The sequence below is a fragment of the Trichoplusia ni genome, chromosome 3 (genome assembly GCF_003590095.1).
Source record: "Trichoplusia ni isolate ovarian cell line Hi5 chromosome 3, tn1, whole genome shotgun sequence".
Lineage (NCBI taxonomy): Eukaryota > Metazoa > Arthropoda > Insecta > Lepidoptera > Noctuidae > Trichoplusia > Trichoplusia ni.
The window spans coordinates 7,006,698-7,029,281 of record NC_039480.1 but is presented as its reverse complement, the minus strand read 5'-3'; the positions used below and the strand labels follow the sequence as shown (position 1 = coordinate 7,029,281).

The window sequence follows — 22,584 nt, the reverse complement described above, 5'->3', positions numbered from 1 at the left end:
AATCACAATGCGCGTTCAAATGTTTTGTTTTAAATTTCTTAAGTGCTTTTAAGTATTGAAATGTGAGTGTATAAAGATTATTTCTGTTATCGCATATTTTTTAATAAACTAGGACTATTTAACGCTTATACAAGCTGCAACTTGGCTTCTATTTATCGTTGAAGCATACAAAGCTTATTGTCAGACTGCGCTGCTAAATCATAGATAGGTATTAAATGTTTTTTTTTCATTCTCGCTGGTGCTAACACTTAGGTAGTACACGGTGCCATCCACAGCTAAAATATTTACACATGGTACTGGTGTTATATGACTTACATCACGTAACGCTTAATATTATTAATTTATCACACAATGCTTAGGTCTTAAACTATAAATTATGTTTTGATCAGAAGCATTTTGTGCTAAAAACTGATTTGTGCTTAACTAAATCTATTAATGATATTTCGCTTGATGGGAAAAATTGATTTGTTAATGTCGTAGGTAATATAAATTAAGATCATAATTTGCTATGACTAGATGATCAGCATACAATCTGAAAAAGATTTAAAAAAATAACAAAGCTACCTTTCGCTAAGTGTTTACTTAAAAGATCAGTTAAACATGGTATGGTATTATAACTTCAGAATCTAGGTTATTTTTTTAGTAAGTACAATTACAGGCTGCTTTATTTTTGCATAAGTTCTTCCAGAATAAATTTCGTTCTCGGTCATTTTGCCAACTAACACTTGCTATGCGCAACCATCTTAAGTTGTCAGCAGAGCATAGCAAAAATCATTACACATTAGATTAGAAGAACTTAGAGTTTGTCCATTTGGGCTACAGAACCCTAGTACACTTGGTTATTTTTAACCCTAGTCATCATTTCATTGGCCTAGCCTTTTCCCAACTATGTTGGGGTCGGCTACCAGTCCAACCGGTTTCAGCTAAGTACCAGTGTTTTACAAGGAGCGACTGCCTATCTGACCTCCTCAACCCAGTTACCTGGGCAACACGATACCCCTTGGTTAGACTGGCTGTCAGACTTTTTCAAGCTTCTGACTACCTGTAACGACTGTCAAAGATGTAGGAATAACAGCCGGGACCCACAATTTTACGTGCCTTCCGAAACACGGAGGAACTCGTTATGACAAAGATGGTCACCCATCTACGGACCAACCGCGTCAAGCATAGCTTAACCTGTGATCGAATCACTTATGCGGTTATAGCTTAGCCACGAGCTCCTCCTATTTTTAACCCTAGTGTACTTAGTTTTTTATGTATGAAAAAAAAATATTTCAAAATATGTAAGACAAGTGTAAGTGAGGATTTTTTCAAATAAATCTCGTGTAGGGTATAAAATTATCTTAAGATGGAAATCTACAAGCTATTTATAATAAGTTAATAAAACTAAATGAGCGCTACAATCTCTATGATATCGGTATTATCTTAGTAAATATTTACTTTCTAAACTTACTTTACATTATATTACAATGTAGGTAAACCTACTGATAGGCATTTGTCTAAATGCCATTCATGAGTTTGGGATCGACAATACGTACGTTCAGGAAATGGCTTTCAGAAAAATATATAACACGGATTACAAATATACAAGTAAAAGCTAATCTTTTTAACAAAAAAAATACAAATTTCGAAACAGTAATTTACCTACTGTAAAAGGTTTTGACGCAATAGGTATAAGCAAGAGGTTACATAAAAATACTCCATAGCATTTTTGTACCAATAATTGTATAACAATTAATTTATTTTTGCGCATGGCTTGTTCCTCTTTAATGCGTTATAGTAAAAGATATAATTTTCGATAAAATTCGTTGAAAAAACACAAGGCAAAAGGCACCCGAGTGAGAAAGGCATCCTTAGAATAGTGTTTGTACTATTGAGCTCTACCGTGGTCCCCATGCCGCCATCTTACGTACTTATACATATTATTGTATTTTTTCATTATACTATTCATTTTAAAACTTTCGAAATGTTTTCTTATTCTGAGCATCTCCATGATTATTTCTAACTTTAGAATTTACTAGCGTCATAGTATCTAACTCATTTAATCGTAACCCTATCGTTACAAGGCACATTTACAGCTCTAACTAGATTAAAGACACTATAACAATTTCGTTGAAACTTTTTGAACAATTGCGATAAAATAACCTTAAAAATATAATAACGCCGCGATAGAAATGTTCAACACTTTATCAAATTAGGTAACTAACAATACAGGGGTCACACGATTATATTTATAATTCGACTAGTAATTCGTCTAATATTTACAACAACGTCACAACGTCTGCTTAGGCACTTTGATCACAAACTTGGTGATGTAAGTACACGTGCTAATGTACGTTCACTTAAACTGTATTGTTCACTTAAACCTTGCGGCTGAAGCGCGATGCGCCTCACTGAGGTATGTGGTCCAGTAAATGATGGTAAATAGGACGAAACACATGGGAAATAACATGAGCGCGAACTTATCGAGAGTCCCATGTTGGGCGCCACAAAACATGACGCCTCGATCCACCTTCGCGCCCAACCGCATTAGGAAACTGCTAGGGCCGTTTCCTGACGGCATTGACTCCAGAATCGGTGAATCCTAAAAATTACAAAGAAATAAAATCACGTCTCGATTCAAACACTTTGCAGACCGTACATACAGTCTATGACTCTGTAGCCATTTCTACAGTATCGAAGTAAGATACCTACTCCTACCGTTAAAACAGTGAATCAAAGCAGTGCGACTAAAATTTAGCTTCATAAATCTATAAACCTTTACTTTCTACTCTAGCTCAAAATACCTAAGAATATTTCCTATAATACTGCAGTGATTTCATAATCTACAAATCAAACCACCACCAATAGATAACCACCAATGCTTGAGAATATATTACAGTTGATTGTTTACCGACATGCTCTATGCCTGCTGTATAGTACACATCGTAATTGCAAGGAACATACCGTCTAAACTAAGTTTTTTTGTACCTACGCATATGTGCCATTGCAGCGTTCAACAATAGCCACACTGTGCAGTGTTTTGCTTTTAAATTCATATTTTACCTTGCTGACAGATCTTGTTTCACATCCGACCTTATTTTGTCTCCAATTCCTTCCCGAGAGAGACTAGAAATTGGTGGCCTAAGTTTAAAATTAATGCACCTAAATAATACGTGGTATGTCAATGTATTTTACATGCAGTGTAATGCTACACTGAGGTACTTTGAGTTTACGGGAAATATTCTATGATAAGAGCGAGGTTACAGTTGTATTTACCCTCTGTATGGTTTGATGTTCCATCTGTTGTTTGAACCCGTCTTCCTCAACGCTCAGCGTGGGTGAGAACACGCCGCCCTGTGGGGTGCCAGTGACAGGTGTGCTCAGCCTCTGCGGAGGCAAATTATTGCCATTGAGATGCTTGTATTTTTGCACACGTGTGGCTCATATTGTGGTGGAATGATTCTACTTTCTAACTATGGTTTTAGTATTATTACCTGGGAGTGGTTGATATGTAAGGGTGGGGGCGCAAGCTGCGCGGCGGAGGCAGCTCGGCGCAAGTCCGCTCGCCGGCGACTCCAGCTCTTGTCATATCGGATTCCAAACAGCACCACGAAGTATTCCATGAGTGCCAGGAACACGAATATAGTACATGAGATCAGCCACACTTCTATACACTTTAACTCAAGTGCATCAGGAGAGTTTGTGCTGGAAGAAGTGAAAAAGTCTATGAGTCTCACACTTAATAAAGGTTCATCAAGGTTTTGCAAACTTAAAGGGTGATATGTTATGTAATTTGCATACGTTATACCCTTACTACCTGACTGTGTCGAACATGGTGACGAGTGACAGTAGCGTCGTGACGAGTAGCACCATGCGACCCGGCACGATCTCTGGGATGACGCAGAAGCTGCCCCATGAGATGATCACGAACAGGGAAGAGGGCAAATAGCTCTCTAAAAGGTAACTCCTTAATTCTCGGGAAAGCTTGATCTGCAGCCGCGCTGCAGAATGCTCACCTGATGAACAGAAGAGTCATGTGAGAACATAAATATTCTAACTTGTGCTCTGTTTAGTGGTGAGTGCACTCACTACTATCCTACCATCTAACATTTACTAGACTACCTAATGTATTGTGATACAAGTTTTGCTTACTATCTGCATTAGATTGTTCCCGCAGGTTGGACTAAAACATATCTAACGCTATGTTATTCAACCACACAAACGTCTATTTTATAAACTAATATCTATGTCTATCATTTTACCTACTGAAACAAACATACTTTTCACATCCAATAAACATAAAACACCAACATTTCGTGCATAACAGATACGAAAAGGAAAAAAATGCGAGACACGGATGACATACCGAAAAAAGTATTGAAAATATTGGGTGTATTTTCAACCGATTTCAAGATGTTTGATAATGATCCATTGTGATCATCCGCGCCAAGCATTGCGGGCGACATGCCAGCGTGTAGCAACAGCGCGTTAGCATTAGTAGGTACGTAGTTAGTTACGAGGCGCAAACACAAGCGCTAAGCAATAAATATACATTTACCTTCACCAAAAGTGCGAATATGATTACTTTTGTCCGTGACGAAGGTGACCACATATTTGGGAAGTCGGAAGTGGTTGCGCTGCTCGCTGCCGACGGGCCCGATGCCCAGCCATGGCGACACCGCGCGCCACTCGAAACGCACATCTTGCGTCGTGTATTTATCTGGAACAAGTCATCAAACAACGTCCAATTTATTGTAGAATAATAAAATAGTACATTAGCGATTAATAAAATTTAACAAAACAACATTCAGAATTCAAAGTCTGACAACTAGCGTGTAGACAAAACATGTAATTTTCTTTAGCATAAAAAAATCAAACATTTTTAACGATTCTGAAACTTATCGTTTAATGTTTTAGAACATTTCGTGGATAGGGGTAATTACAATGTGCATATAACCTAAACGCAGTAGTTATGATGATTCTGGCTAGGCTAAGATATTCCCGAATAAAAACGAAATATGGTAAAAGATACCCACAACTACTGAAGTCCATGGCACAGTTCTGGACGTCCAAAGGATACAGAACGAAGTCCATCTCGCACTTTATTGTAATTGTGGCGCTGTAAAAGTAATTTACAAACATATTATTAGCAGGGCCGGATCTAGGGGCCCCAAGGCCGAGGCAACAAAGGAGTGGGGGCCCCCTTGGTTAAAGTTATTTTCATTCAGTGAAAAATTTATCGAGTTTTTTTTAGATGCCTACTTTGGTGGTGGGCCCTGGTCATAGTAGACCCCTAGCGGCACTGGCCTAAAGTGCCTTATGGATAATACGGCACTGATTAGGCGTAACACATTTCATGAATAAAGTATTTCTTTTTTATGCACGATTGATATTTCACCACTTACATCTGGTTCAGTAAATAAATGCACTAGAAATTGAAAAAGCAGCCTTTAAACAGAGTTTGACAGATCATTTTGAGTTAGTCAATTATGATTATATCTCTAACGATCGGCTCTGTCTTAACTTGAAGGTGTAAAGAGTCTATCAGCAAATTACTTCAGACCAAAATCTGAAGTCATATGGCATTGTTTTAAAAACAACAAAAACTACAATCGACTTCAAATAAAAAAAATGTTAAACCGACCAAAATGATTTTTATTCTGGGACACAGGTATTTCAAGCTAGATCAAAAAAGAATCAACAAAACCGGTTCATCGAGTTCGAAGCTCTGAGAGACGAATTCAGAACCTTTTTTTTGAAGTCGCTTGAATATTATTGTGTAAATAGATCGTTTATTGACATAGTGTAAACAATAAAATAATAAATAAATTGATAGACGAACCCAATACTGACTGAGACGGTGCGGTTGGAGTAGAGTCTCAAGGACGCCATTTCTTGGAGAACCGAGAGGATCCTCATGGTCTGGAGTTGCCAGATGTAGAGGTCTGGCGTCCAGATGAGGGCTCGGAACTCCCAGGGCAGGTCTATGAAGGGCATGTTGGGAGGCACGTGGAGCCTGCTGTCAGCCCATGATACTTGCAGGAACACGTCTAGTGTTATCTCCTGGGGAAATAGATTTGAATGAACATGTAAAGTTGTTTTAAAGAAAAATTTTAACGCTAGTCTTTGGCATATAAATGTCTCACCGGGAATGGTAAGAGACATCTTTTTTCGTCTAACGTTGAACTTTTAGTGCAAGTTTTTATACTGCACTCCATCGTAGCGTTAAAATTTTAATGTCACCACGGTGGCATTAAAAGTCCATAAAGCATTGTCCAGCATTGACTTTACAATTTTGATAGTTTTTCAAAGCTGCATTTTGGTCCGAAAAATGTATGTCGAATATGATTGGTGTTTTAGGTACCGTTTCTAGACAAAGTAAATGGAAATGTTGGTTTATTGTGGGCATACGTTTGTTTTGAACTTTGAACCTTTGCACTTGGCAAAAGGCTTTTAATTAATACTCTTATAATATGGTTATAATTTATTGAATCAATAAAAAGTCAAATAAATTCTTCCTTACCTCTTTATTCTCATCAACACCGGACACCCGATTGACATTCACCCCTACGTAAACGGTCGTGTTCTTATCTGGAATTACAATAGAATAAATAAAATATTGACATGTTACGTTTCTTGATTCTTAATACATTGTTGTGAAATTATAGCGCCTAATCAATGGCTTTATGGCGGTTTGCGGAGATATCTCTGCTTGAGACCGCATTGTTAGCTAATCCATGTAGGCCAAAAACAGCCTTTAAGTCTGGTTCAAGACCCTTCACGAATTGCCTTTCTAATTAGTATTAATTCAATGATTTCTAATATATTCGATATCTGCTTATTTTTAAAATATGGAGAGATGATTTCCATACACCGATTTTCTTTCACAATGGTTCTATCTCCTTTCTTTTACTTGATTTAGTTTTTCAGCATAGATCATGTTATAATGGTCTTTCTTTCTATAGTGCTTTTACCGTCTACAGGAATAGGTCTCCTATGTGCATTGTTTTGTCTCGTGTACATTAGTATTCTCGACGTTTAAGCCTTGAACCCGGTCAAATAGTGTTGCCAAGCTCTGCTCTTACGTCGGCCGTCGGCTAACAGACAAGGTGATAAACATGTCCAAAGCTGTTATTGGAAATGATAAGACTGTCCGTCGAAAACTTCTTTGACTTCGCACAAACCCATGTTTATACAAGCAAATAAAAAGTGAAGATGTTGTAGTTTTTTTTTGTATTGAAATGATTTTTAACAAGACATGTACTGGTCAGACGTGTTGATTTTATTATTGAATTAAGGGACAGAAAAGGGAGACATTGCACCTGTACCTACTAACTAAATAATTGGTACGTATAAATTTATAAAAGTAACATAAAACAACAAAATAAACTTAAACGTATTGTGTAGAGCAATAGTAAATATACTCAAAGATTTGATAAGTTGCCGTAGATTCGATACAGCTAGCTTATGGATATTGTAAGTATAGGCAAACGGTCGTCCGTGGAGGTTCGTGCTGCAGAACCATTAGGATTACTGGATTTCAGTTTTACTACTTTTGTTTCAGACATAAAATGTCTCGTCGCTTATAAAATATGATAATTATTCTGTTTTGGTAAATTATTTCTCAAAATTAGTCGGCGGTTGTAAGAAGAATTCGCATTACGTGGCAAATTGAGCTAGATTAAGACTTTAAATTTGATTACAAAGCAAAAATTTAAGTATCTGGGAACTATTCGAAGTGTTTTCAATAAACTGTGGGTTGTTGTCGACAAGTTGCTTCGTAAGGAGGAAGCCACTAATTATCGGCGAACGTTGCCGCACGACAGTCGCCAGCTGGCTGACTAATGATTGGTTTTGCGGCACCAAGAAGGTTCTGCTGAATAATATCCGGTACTAAGTGGATAGCCTGGGAAACTCGACCTCATATCGACGCGTGACTTTATAAAAAAAAACATGACCTAAATAATTCTAAATTAGAAGATATAAAAATAGAATTTTATATGGAATTTTGTGTTGGATCATGTAATGAGGTTTTTATACAATACAAGATGTTGCCCGCGAATTCGTCCGCGTGGTTAGAAGATATAAGTTATGATTTATACCAGCCCTACTTTTTCCACATTTTCCATTGTATCTTTGCTCCTACTAGTCGCAGCGTGATGGTATATAGCCTAAAACCTTCCTCCATGAATGGTCTATTCAACACAAGATTTTTTCAATTTGAACCAGTAGTTTCTGAGATTAGCTCGTTCAAACAAACGAACAAACTCTTCAGTTTTGTATATTAGAATAGATTGGTACTCACCGGGTGGGTTGTTTCTGTTGTAGCTCTTTGGAATATCGTATACATGCTGGTCCATGTACAGGATCTGGCTGGAACAAAAGGGACGATAAATAAGACACTGTAATAGTTCAGATAAGAATAAATATTTTTTATTAAATAGTTGTTGGAAAATATAATTTGGACATGGTTTCATACATTTTTAGTTGAAAGTTTCAGAACGAAATAATTTGAACTGAGACGTCGTTACTACGAGTATTAAATAGTATTATTATAATTGCTTTTGATTGTAATCAACTTTTATAATGTAATTTAATTTTACCATCTGGTTTTTTGAGTGAATTTTACAATCTGCAAACTAGGAAAAATCTTCGAAGGTCAAAAGGGAACACTCCACTAAGAAAAGTTTCATCTGATAAACAACTATAACAAAAACCTCATTACAATATCACATACTATCTTTAAAAGCCAGTCATCATCTTATAAAAGTAAAAATACGTAAATAGCTGCAATTTAATCAGAAAAGATTAAAATCTCTGCTTAGTCATATCAAAGTAAATACGGACATTGCAGTTGTCAAACTGCATAATTCTTTTAATTATCTAAGCAAATAAAAGGACAACTCAGCATTATAAATGACGTCATATTGTTTTACTAAGGGTTTATGCACACTGCCTAAGCCCCAATGACACACACTAAAACACTGTCACAAACATACGTAGGTATTACTACTACATACGCGCCATGTAGGTAAGTAGGTAAGCAGTTTCGGAAAGTTGTGGAAATTAAATTTATTTTATTTTCTAGATTGCTTTATTAGGTACTTCATACTTAAACCCCACAAAACGGTTTCCTTATTTTGTTTGTGGGCGTGACGAGTAATACTAACATTTTATTTAATCTTAAAATTGTTTCGTGCAGTGGTACATTGTTACAGATTACTTATATATATTATAAAGCTTACTAGCTGTTGCTCGCAGGCTCTCCCACTACAAATCGAACATAAAATCAGGATAAAACCTATCCCATGTGATAATCCTGGTTATAAAGTATCTGTGTACCAAGTTTCGTCTAAATTCGTTGAGTGGTTTTTGCGTGAAAGAGTACACACATAAAAAACATAGGTACATACAAACTTTCGCGTTTATTATATTAGGAGAATACGTGTCAGTGTACATAGGCCCTAACATCCACGCGTAGCTGTACTATGATAGCTATATAATGTACATTTTAATCCCATTAATGGATTTAATCTCTTGTAATTGTTCCACTGACGTATTTGGTTTCCTTCCCAAGACGTCTTCGCAAGTGACTGAATGATAAAACATTAATTAGTATTAATAAGACGAGTGAGTGTTAAAAGTGAGAGTTTTTATATCATATGTAGGTAATAATTAAGAATTTTGTCTTCGTGAGTTTATATAATACAAATGTGCAAACAAATGACGTATTCAATTGTTACGACAAATATGATTATTTACCTATAGTGAAAAACATTAATTATCTACTGTTCAAAGAGATTTTGGTTTTAGCTTAGGATTTAAAAAAAATGTTAGAATAAATAGCTTTAAGATTTTGTGACAGAACTTAGGTAGGCTGTTCTATGATGAGTAAAATAGTTATGTGAGATGCTATTGTGGGAACGAAAACGACGCATTACTCTGCGTAGCGCTGTCCCGCTTCTACCACGGCTACAGTATTGCTAAGAGCTCTTAGTTTGTTTTATATCGTGCTGTTCAAAATTTAGTAACCATTTTAACTTAAATGTTAAAATATTTATCAAAATAATTGTTTATATTGATAGTATTACAAAAACATTTATATAAATCGTCTGAACGGCAAATAGACATGTTGATTGTCTAAACTAAATTCCAAATTAAGTTGTCTTGATAGAAATTGTTTTTAAAAACATTTGAATAGAATAAAATGGCTATAAGCCACGCAAGAATAGAGTAAAGAAGACTTAATTTCCAAAGTTTCACATCAATATCTGCTTCATTTGCTCTGCAAATATTTTGTAGTATACTCATAAAATCACAGTATAAAGAATAAAATGTCTAACCGAGTTTGATACATCACTACGCCGAAACTACTGTGCGCAACGTGTCATCCGCTTAGGTCGCGGAAAAGGATTGAATTCGTTAGTGCTTCATATAAAGAAAAAGTACTAACGTTTTGAAGCTATTTACGCTACTAAACAGTAACATATTCGTCAACAAAGTTTCTTCTGTCCAAATTCAATCGATTATACTCTGCCTAACTGGCTCGTGGCTAAGCTATAACCGCATAAGTGATTCGATCACAGGTTCAGCTATGCTTGACGCGGTTGGTCCGTAGATGGCTGACCATCTTTGTCATAACGAGTTCCTCCGTGTTTCGGAAGGCACGTTAAATTGTGAGCCCCGGCTGTTATTCCTACATCTTTGAAAGTCGTTACAGGTAGTCAGAAGCTTGAAAAAGTCTGACAGCCAGTCTAACCAAGGGGTATCGTGTTGCCCAGGTAACTGGGTTGAGGAGGTCAGATAGGCAGTCGCTCCTTGTAAAGCACTGGTACTTAGCTGAAACCGGTTGGACTGGTAGCCGACTCCAACATAGTTGGGAAAAGGTTAGGCCGTTGATGACTACTACATACATTTCAGGCAAGTTAGTATAAAAATAGTGGTATAACAGTATGTTAATTCTTCCTATTACACAATGTTTGCAGCGCACAACGTCGTAATACAATTATCGATGAAGGTAAACTGTTACGATGCATGGACGGATTAAGTTATTGTAGGTGTTAAACTAAGTCAATTTGTTGGATACTATTTAAATATAAGTGACTATTAACTAAAGGTAAGGAACTATAGGCGCTAACTTGTGATCTGCGCTGTTTTTTTTCTGTATGATCCACAAAGCCATCAATCCTACTTGGACAAAAAAAAGAAGTTATTAATTTATTGAAAGTAAATAAATATGTATTATTTTGTAACAATAATTAGGTTTTCTTCTGCAAATAAGTTGCTTCTTTCAATAAGGTCATTCTTATCAAAATCGATATGTTCACATGATCCCTCACAATTGTGAAAAATGTAAATGTCGCAAAAATAGTAAGAACTCGTATGTTTTTTATAGTTAGCTATAAACATATCTTACAAAATAAATTAAAAATATTAATATGAAATTGTTTATTTCCTTTATAAAATAAATGATACTTATTATAACTGTATAATATTCTAGTTTTTTTCGCTAGAGGCATATTGTTTGTAGCAGATGGCGTTTATTGTCATTGGGCGCGGAATATTCGGCCCAATAAAGATAACATACACCGTAGTAGCGAAACAAGGAATTCTATTTACAATACAACTAGCTAAGACTCGTGGGTTCACTCGCCTAGTTTCGAGTGAAATGTATTCTAATGTATTCAATTCTTCGAAAACTAATTTTATTTATACTTAGGTATTGTTTCCGTGAATATTATGATGCTCAAATAGTTATAGATCAAGATATTTAATTAGCCGACTTTAAACAAGGTAGTTCTCAATACGTCTATTTATTGTTTATTTTTCATGTTTGTTACCTCAGAAGTTCGGTCTGAATAAATTATTTTTTTATTTATATAACGTGGAATAGTTCTAACGTGTTACCATTGGCTCAATAGTTATATATATAGTTTATTTGCAGTTTCATGTACGTTTTTTTTGTCAAAGCACATTATTTATTTACGAAGTTTGTCTGTTTGTCTTCACAGAGCTTACTATTTTCAGTTGTAGTGGGCACCAGGCTCCAATAAAAAAAAACAACCATTCCAAGATCGTAAAATTGGGGATGGTTGGTGTTGAACTTTAAATGATCGGTAACCTGAAATTATATGCATGTTCATGTGTTGTTTGCTTTACATAAACAACGAATATAGAAACCCATAAATTGTTTATAAGCAAACTGGACATTGATTTACTAGAAATTAATAATTGGTAGATAAACTATATCGTTACAAGTAAAATTGAATGTTAGGTGCAGATATCGAAGTGTTATGCGAATGATAAACGTTTAATGGTAAGTATTTGAATAAAGCTCGGACAATCAGGACTTAAATTAATTATATTATACTTGAAAATTACGTACTCTCCATATATTCGGCAACCCAGAGTCCGGCCATACCGGTTATGTGAAAAATTCTAGGCGCTATAAAAGATATATGATGTTATAAATTTATTCATCTTATAAAGTATAATATAATATACGAAATAAATATGCACACGTACTCGTGTACCTACATATTTAGTACCTAAACTTAGTCTCGGCTAAACCAATAAATGCAAATAAACTAAGTAAATCAAGTTCCATTGTTCAAGTTTCATCACATAGCTCTTTTTTCATTGAAGTAGATACTAGTAAAAAAATACTTCTGTAAAATTTAAAACCTCATGGAACCTGAGATTGCAGTGCAAACTTACATACGAAATGTTCATAAGCACTCCTTCCGTGTTTACTGTTTATTGTATTTTATAACAACAAAAGTAATTTTAGACTTTAATTAACGTTATTAGTGCTTTACGTTACATTTTAATGCCATTTTTAATAATGACTTCCCTTGAAAGCCGTAATGAAACTGCACGGGCTCAAATTAACCTTGTGGACATTAGTTACCAACTAGGCTGTAAGTAATTACACAGACTTACGGAGCTAGCATGTTTAGAAAATAAACTGAGTAATACATGAGGAAGGAAACTTGTAAAAAGTAAAAATATATGTATTTTTATCTTTCTAGGTCATCAATGCAGCTTTTGCTTATACAAATAATTAAATACTTTGACTAATCTCCCACGCAAACTTTGAACAATCATAATTTACATGTCATGTTGCATGAAATAATTATTCTGTACTTAGATTATGATATTAATTTTGCTTACAAATTAATGATACACGCGATCTTATGAAATACTTTGGTGCTTTTTTGTGGAATTATTTTGCGAGGAATGATTAATTTTAGTTCCGTCTTTTAAAACTTCAGGAGTTTAATATAGTTTAAATCCTTACACCTAAGCCTTAATTAAGATACCAATCGTTATATTATTGTAAGTTTTTATTGACTTTCAACTATTCCTTTGCCTGTATTCAAGTCCAAATACATTTGACCAACTTTTGATTTGATTGATCGGAATTTTTGCACTCATATATTTAATGTGATAACGCAATAGTAACTATGATAAGATTAAACTGATCTGATGATGGAGCTTTAATATGGCCATAGGTGTTCTACTACAAAGCGACAATCCCCTCGAATTTTGTCACGTTGTATTCTCAAATGTGTACCTAGAGTCATTATTGTAACATTTAATAATGTAAACGTGCTTTGAAAACGGCCATGTTTAGGAAGGCATGTTAAATTGTGGGTCCCGGCTGTTATGCATACATCACTGACAGTCGTTACAGGTAGTCAGAAGCTAGAAAGTCTGACAACCAGTTGCCTAGGTAACTGGGTGGAGGAGGTCAGATAGGCAGTCGTTGCTTGTAAAACACTGGTACTAAGCTGAATCCAATAGTTAGACTGGCAGCCGACCCCAACAGAGTTGGAGCTTGATTCTTTGAAAACGGCCTATTTCAAATAAAAACTTTCGAATCTAAAGAAAGAAAAGAATCCCAGGTTTCAATCGAGTTTAAATAACCAAAAACAAATGTCAGTCGTGCTATTTTCTTTTCGCGCGTGATAAAAGCAGGCAATTAACGAATGAGCAAATGTATTCGGAGTATTTCGAACAGATTTACAATATCAGGGAATTTTAAGATCATCAACCTGTTTATTGTCGTGTAATGATTGTTTAAAAACAATACGAAGGCGAAGCCAAGATGCGAAAAGTGTGTTACATTTTAATGTCTGTCTGTGTCTAGTATACTTAAAAATCTTTTATATTTAGCAATTATTGAGACAGTTGAGATCGCTCACATTTTTCTGTTATTGCTTTGGAATTTATTGTTTATACTAGGTTTTCGCCCGCGGCTTCGCCCGCGTCGAGGTCGGTTATATCGCGTTTCCAAGAGAACTCTTCAAAAGTCCAGGATAAAAACTATTCTATGTTCTTTCTCAAGATCAACTCTATCTCTGTACCAAATTTCATTAAAATCCGTTCAGTGGTTTAGACGTGAAAGCGTAACAGACAGACAGTCAGACAGAGTTACTTTCGCATTTATAATATTAGTAGGGATTATTCTTTTTCTGTTAGTATGGTTTAGTATTTTTACGCGGATATAAAAGGGCCACACGTTTATGCTGTATTAATATTTCGATTCCTTATGTAGGTTTACATATTGACTCTTTTTGTAAGTTTAGTTTATAACTGGAACTAGTTTACTGGAACAATTCTTCGTGTATTAGAGTTAATATAAATAATATCTAGGTAATTAATTTTAAACTTAATGTAATTACCACTATTTTCTTCAAAATTGACCCACACAAACAAAGCCATTTTTTTCCTATCAGACCTCTAGTTGGAATACAATACATACAAACCAATAAAGCAATCAAATATTTCACGTGTAAAATCTTCGCAAACACTTCAACCGTATGAATCAGTTTAGTTTCGACCACTGAAGATGAATATCAAGACTCATTACGATGCTAGTCCAATTACTACTGCTATTTATAATGATGTTCGGTTAAATTGGTCTATTTCTGTTCATAGCTCATGATTGCCCGTGATTTGTTACATTTTTATGTATGTGTCATACTTTTTATCCGTTGGAAGGTATATAGGTTGAATTTGATCACGAAGTTTAATTAAAAATAGGTTAAAAAAGGACAGGAAATGGTACTGAGTTTGGTCAATAATCAGTATCTCAGATCATAGAAATAACGGAAATAATTTCAATAAAACGGGTAATTTCTCAAACAATTAAAGTTAGGCTTGCCAAACAAACTTATCATAGTAGGTATGGTAATTCAAATAAATGCCTATATAAAATATGTACTGATGTATATTTTTTACATAATTTTGGTCTGTGGAAATTAAACTAGTCGGGTGATTCTGACACATACGATAAGGAATCGTTGATAACACATTGTCATAAAACACATACATGGTTTAAGTATTTGGATACTTTATTAGACTTTAGCCTGGTATTTCAAGTCAAAGAAGAATATAAGGATTATTTAATGACCCATTAGACAAAAAGAAAAATAGAACCTTTCCTAAATAAAGTTACAAACCGGCGTTTTCATGTTTTGAAATTGGCTGTTCGTGGTTCTTAATTGCTTGTGATTCTGTGGTCTTATTAACTAAACATTAAACAATATAAACTTTATTCGATTTGCGGATTTCTATGCAGAAATATTTAATTGCTGAATCAATGTCATAGACTTTACGGCCGACACGATGACAATATTTTATGTTAACTACCAAAAGTTAGGATCTTATGCGGAAGGTATAATGGCGGCACGCAATTTAATAACGTATTATTAAGTACACGCAATTGAGTGCCATTGTATGTAAGATTGTTTATAAAGTAATAACGCCTTGTGTTTATTTGTATAAAAAATATGACGATCACTTACAAATAGAATGGATGTATTTCTAGTGTAAATGATCCCGTGGATATGGTTGTTTGTCTGAGGTTCTTAGGTATTTTTATAATTCCGTACTGAAAGGGGAAACAACCCTCTTACTGAAACTCCGCTATCCGTCCGTCTGTCAACTGGGTGTTTCTTACGAACCATCATATGAAATTTGATGTATCTCTGTTGACGCTTTAACTACATATATATATATAATGAAAATAAAAATCGAAATTAACTGAACGATGTCGGGCCGATTTTAGTTTTTGGTTTTGAACATAACCCTCGGTATGCTTTCCTGTATGTAATTCCTGTATGTGGTTTGTTAAACAATATTTATTTAATTTTAATACACTGCATTATTTGCAATTTGGGGAAGTAATAAATTTTGAAAACTGTAATTGTTACGTAGAAAAATTCATGCCAAAACTTTAATTAACATATCCATGTCATAAACTTTTTTTTAAAACGATTCCTGAGGAATTTAATCCTTGTGTCGCGGGGGTTTCTCAAACATGCACAAAGACACTCAGACTCAGAACAAGCATTCGTGATGATTGCATTTGCACCTTCAACTTCTTCATTAATACAACATTACATAATATTACAAATCACATTCATGATGCAACTTCAGAATGAGATTTCTAAAGTATTAGTCTTCATTCCAATTGCCAAATACATTTGCCAGTGGTGTTTTCCGGATGCTTGTTCACGACATTCAACACCCAATCTAAAGAAGGCCGTCAATGATTTTGACATTATTTACTGCTGTACAAACAGAGTAAAAGGAAACTTCCATTTAAGACGCCCTTAAAGTCTACCAGTCGCTATATTACAACGAAAAGTGACAGTATTGGATTAACGTTCATAAAATATTGAAAGTCGTTTGAGCTCCCAATGATCTCGATTTTCGTTTCGATTTCAATCGGAAACATGTTTAATTGAATCTGTGTAACATCACTATCATCGAGTGGTAAACGTTTTCGTTTGATAATTGTGTGTTATAAGTATCGGTCGGACAAAGAGACGCGACGGCCACGATTCTGGCTGAAGTCCAAAACGTCTGCCGAGAGTGTACGCGTTGTATATCATCATGTGGAAAAATATCAACATTGTCGTTCTGTGGCACTGCAATGAGGTTGACAAATTATATACACGGCCTGCTTTGAGGGAAGTCCCACCTCGTAGGTCTGTTGCTTCCATAGTTACAGGCTGGTTGATTAAATGGGTTTATTTTAGAAAGAAATAAATAAGTGTGAATATTTTATTTAATTAAATTTTTGAATAAATAATTTTAATGCAAAATTTTCCATGGGCTCTACCCATTTGTCATTGTAAATACATCGGAATTTCCGTGGTATTTAGGAATTTTCTAAACACATTTTCATAAAGTACTCGGTTTAGTTGTGAATTTGTAACTGACCGAAAAACAGAGCTATATTTGATTACTTTTACATCTTCATTTTAATTGGTCCGAAATTAATTAGACAACGTTGTTACAACTTACAATGGAATATCTATGTGTATCATTTCGATCTAGTCAGACTACGTTATCTTCAGTTTTTTCATTTCATTCTTAATCTTCTAAAACCTTGACATTCAATAAGATTTATTTTGACTCCTCTCTATTTTAATGAGCGATGGAAACTCGACTCTAGAATAGATTATTTCCGAGGCACGTAAATGACATGTAAGATATATCTTTCTCTTAAATTTTAGAAGAAAATCGTTTTGTATCATTTGTAATACTTATAATGGTGACGCAAATATCCAAGAATACAGAATACAAACTGTCACAGTATTCTATACTTAAATAATTGTTATAATTGAGGATTAATTGAAGTACATGAGTGATATATTATACCAATACTAATGAAAAAAAAGATGGTACAAATTTGCATTATAAATGAAATGCATTTGTACTTTTCATTTAGTGATTAATCAACAAGGTGTTGTAAAAAAATTTATTTATTTTAGTCTGTTTTATTGTGAAGATTGCAACTTGTGACAAAAGTTAATAATTAATTACCTCATACGAGAATTTTAGATAAATAATGCCATTAAATGGTCGTGTCTGAATATAAATAAAATAGCAAATTAATTTACATTTGCTATTTAATTAAACTTTGCGGTCAATGACTCGCCCTTGCAAATGACAGACAGTTCAACAACTGAAGCAAATTATTGCTTCCAAAAGTCTTATAAAAATAATTTTATGTTTTCATGACGAATCCAGCTGTTAATATTTTATAGGTTTTCGGGGTTCCATACACAAAGGGTAAAAATTGAACCCTCTTATTAAGACTCCGCTTTACGTTCGTCTATCACGACCGGTTGTCTGTTTCTTATGAACCGAAACAGCTAGAAATTTGACCAGTTGTAAGTATGATAAGAATTCACTTTACATAGGTACGTACATGCTTGGCAACAACTAAGCACACTATTAATATTTTGCAGTATTGCAGCCGTTTCCCTCAGAGTATAATCCTATTTTCAGGATGATTAGTTACCACCATAATTCATCATTGCCAGTACAACATGAATATAATTGAGTATAATAAATTTTCCTATATTTACAAATCGATGAGCTAAAGATTAAATTTATTTACTTTGGCCTTTCCCGCCGGAAGGCGCATCGGAAACTTTAATGTGACGTGAGCGCGAAGGACACTAGACGAACCCAGTAGAAGCAGATCTCAGACGTTGAACTGTAGCTAACGAAACCAATACTTTTTGCCGTGACTACGTAATGAGTTGACTCTATCATTAGTCATCATAAATGTTGTACTAAATTAATACTCTCACAGCAAATAAATTGCATATCATTACATGTCACGTCCGGTATTAAGTTTTACGATCACATGATGACTGAAAAACTGAGATCGCTACGAAATAGATACAAATACAAATGTAATTCAAACTTCGAATCAAAGAGTTTAGTGAATGGGCAGCTTTATCGCCTCTCCGACAGTACTATTTACACGAAATAAACTGTTTGCCAATTACAATGACGTATTGTACAAATCCGTGCAATAATTATTTGGTTTAATATTATGTATTAGTAACAGCGTCCCGGTTCGTTATGAGCGGTTTAGTGTGCGTGTGTCTGTACAGACGTGTGCTAGCCGCTGCAAAGAGGTATTCAGAGCAAGGGTTTATTTCTGTTGTCACAGTTACCGCAACCGAGCACTTGGGATATATTTGGGTTATTAGTGACGCAAATAGCTGTGATAAACGGGTTTAATTTTGGCGCGCCACGCTCGAAAACCTATTGTTGTCATTAGGTCATTAGTGTCTGCTTCGACAAGGCTATGACTGGATTACCTTTGATGTATATGACTGTTTGTTTCGAAAGAGGCGGAAAGCCATTTCCAATGCATTCGCCACCTGGTTGCCTGACTTGTTTGTGTACAATCTGTTATTCGGACTTTTGACGGCCATTTTTATTTCCATTGGTCACTTTTAGATCTAAGATGAAGCGGCTGGATAGGAAATAAAACTAGTATTATTTTACTTTTAATTGTAGAATGTTTTCTATTGACTTAAATGCAATTATTTTTCGATTGACAGATGTAAAGGTGTGGGTGAAATGTCTTTTGGCAACGTCTTTGTTTTAAATAATTAGCGACTTGTTTTTTATGACTTTACTTTGTGTACTTTTCATGTTGTGTTTATTGACATAACACGACGTTCAGCCAATTTTGAGTCTTAATTTAACTTGTTAAGATATTTGTCACATTTTTTTTTTAACTTTGAAGTATTGTTGTAATTTGACCCGGTTACATACTGAGTTTGGTAAACCTTATGGTTACTTAATGATCTAAATCAAAAAAGTGCTGCCTTTATAAACTTAGCTTGATTTCGATATAAAAAAAACAACAAGATGTTTCGTTTAAAGATAATTCTATTTTTAGAATCGATTTGTAAATATTTCACTTTCAGTATACCCTTTGTGGGTAAAGTTAAATGGTTACAAGGTGAATAAGGTGCAGTTGTCAATCATGGTGGCCGAATCGAGCGTCCATAAAAGGTCTCGTTCTAGATATTGACTTATTGTTTCCGCCTAAATTCAATATCTAGGTCTCAGAAATGGCGTCAATTTATGAAATGGAAACTAGAACAGGGAACTGCTTTGAGTATGATATGACACCAAAACAAAGTAGGTTAGTGAATGTTTTCCTGTTAATTACTAATTGTTATTAAGTACGCAGAGTGTTGGACAGGTATCTGATAAGATTAAAAACATTTTAATTGAGTCTACTGTGTTTTATTTTACAAGTATACGGTTTCTGTTTTCAAATGACTATATTAAGCGTATAGGGTTTTGATTATTACCTTTTTATTTATAATTACATTAAGATTATGTCTCAGGTAAGATAAAATTTGTTTTAAAGAAATTGACATTTGGTGACTAGCGAAAAAGTGGTTGAGCTGTACAAACATTAAGATGAAAAAGATGTTGATGTAGTTATGAATGTCTTCTATTTAACCACAGTTAATAATCTTAAAGTAAAACTCTTATTGTGCGTAAACAGTTTCTTTCTGAATAGTTTCTTCTATAGGTCAGTTATCTACAAGATAGCCTAAGAAGTTCTGATTAAAGACAACCAGATAAATAGTTGTTAATAATAACACGACTATAGAAGTACCAGTACCAGTTTGTAACAAACTCGAATTGTAAAATTATGTGCTATTCTATAAATTAATAGACCCTCGTGGGAATATTGTCTCACTATGAGAACTACACTAAAGTTTGCATCAAAAATACAGGGTAGACCTTGAGTCCTTACGTTAACCTATAAAAAGTGTGAACTTTTTATAGTAAGAATAAGCAGAGAATGGGCAAACTATGTAGTAGTTATAGTTGGGAAAGAATCACGAAAAAACATTAGGTCCAATAAGAAAACTCCTTATTTTCAAAGTCGATTGAAAAGAAACATGTATCACGATAATAATATGAGTATGTATGTATTTGACATTGGTCCGGGGGTATTCTGTCCTCGACGCTACATTAGCTGTCGTGTTTACCTATGTGGGCAGCCTTGCCAAGTGGCGCGGCCGTGGCGGGTGACACCGGCGCACGCGCACCGTCTCGCGCGCTTGCCAGAAAACCAACGCGTGATATTTATATTTATATGGGAACGCTGAAAATTGTATTCAAAGGGGTCGCTGCTGACACGACAGACGGCTGTGATTTTTCTATAAATGGATGTAGCTAATTGACAGTGTAATACGCATCGATTTTCGCATGTTATAAGTACCTTGTTCTAGAACTGAAACGTCTCATAGATCTATGTAGTTGTCAGTTAGAACATAATGACAACTAAGCATAGGTATCGGAGAAAGTTGTTATAACTTACCCACACATAGGTATAGGTGTAGGCACGTACAAAGTTTCAAAAAAATATGCGAAACTTCCGAGGATAAATCAAAGTAGCTCATGTTTAGTTAATTTATTCGAGATAGCACTAACGAGTGAAGTCATTTATTTTTAGATTTTTTATAATGCTTTGTTCTCAGATTTATATAGGACTTTATTATGTTGTTTGTTATTTAATAGTTTCTGAAATTACCACTTTGTTTAGTTTTTAGATACGAGATAGAGTTTATTTGCCGCGCTGTTTACTATTCATGTTTCCCATTTGCAAATTAGGTATATTCTTTGTTCGTATAAATTGACCAAATCGTACACATAGTTTAATTAATGGTTAAAGAAATTAATTACTGTGTTATGTGGAAAACGCAGTAACAATGGGCAGACGTCATATGTTGCGTGCCCATTAAAATTATTTTCGTAGCTGATTCTAGGTCTCGTTAAAACGTTTGGTATTAATGTCAACATATTTAGTGGTGGTGTTTGGCGGTGTGTGTGGCATGGTCGTGGCGGACGAACCTCGCGCACTCGAGCAGGTCCCGGTCGGGCGTGAAAGCGGCGCCGCCGGCCAGCGCCAGCAGCGCCAGCAGCGGCGGCAGCAGCGTCCACATGGCGGGCTAGGCTCGCGAGGCCCGGCGCCGGCTGTCACCTCGCGCGCATACTCTCACTGCACTCACTCGCCGCCTACACATCATCGGCGGCACATCACTTCACTGGTCCTCGTGTGGCGGGCGCTGCGCGGGCTCCGTGCGAGGCCCGAGGTCCGAGGATGAGCGAGCGCGGCGCGATACTGCGCGACTGCGGCGAGGGCCGTTATCGCCGCGGCGGCGGGCGGGCGCGGTCACGGGCGCAACCTTCGCTTCCGCGCGATCTCACCCTGTGACGCGGCTGACGCGCGACGCGAGAAAAACTATCGCTACGCAACCGGCTACGAGGTAGACGTGCGGCGTCTGCGACGATGTGCTGCGATCATTAAGTGGTTAATTCATATTGTAGAGCAGAGTCGACACGTCGCTCGTGACGTACGCTGGCCCACGTGCCGCTCTCTGATAGCCAGTGCCACTCATCAGAGTGACAAGAGCACTCGCAACAAAGTAGTCTGATGTTGATAAACCGATGTTCGGTGCCGAAGCGGGTTGTGCGGCGTGTCGAGCTCGCGTGACAGACCCTGCCGTGCCCCATCGTTAGACAACATTTGACTTTCGCAAATCTACTCGGAGTGACTGTAACAAAAGCGAATAAACTGTTAACAAGATATTAATTTCCAAGGGCATATAACCGCGAGCATCGCCACGGCGTATATTTTTTGTCATATTCCATTATTTGCAGTATTGTTTTTTTTATTAAATCTCATAATTTTCGTTATCCGTCGTGCGTAGATCCGCACATGAAAGCTGCAGCTTTATGAGTAATGTT

General features: G+C 35.7%; 1 protein-coding gene across 2 annotated transcripts; it reads right to left on the bottom strand.

Annotated features, from left to right (window-relative positions):
• Positions 1-1,955: 1,955 nt before the first annotated feature.
• Positions 1,956-22,141, bottom strand: LOC113491676 (glycine receptor subunit alpha-4-like). Of its 2 annotated transcripts, none has more exons than XM_026868768.1 (10): positions 21,688-22,141; positions 8,288-8,355; positions 6,506-6,573; positions 5,825-6,045; positions 5,019-5,101; positions 4,541-4,702; positions 3,797-3,998; positions 3,477-3,687; positions 3,259-3,369; positions 1,956-2,584 (listed from the first exon to the last, which is right to left on the bottom strand). In XM_026868768.1, exons 1-10 carry the CDS (start codon positions 21,777-21,779, stop codon positions 2,357-2,359), a joined length of 1,446 nt encoding a protein of 481 aa, XP_026724569.1. In that variant the 5' UTR covers positions 21,780-22,141; the 3' UTR covers positions 1,956-2,356. The 2 variants fall into 2 exon arrangements, with proteins under 2 accessions (XP_026724569.1, XP_026724570.1); XM_026868769.1 differs by having other exon boundaries at positions 3,800-3,998; positions 21,688-22,140.
• Positions 22,142-22,584: the final 443 nt, after the last annotated feature.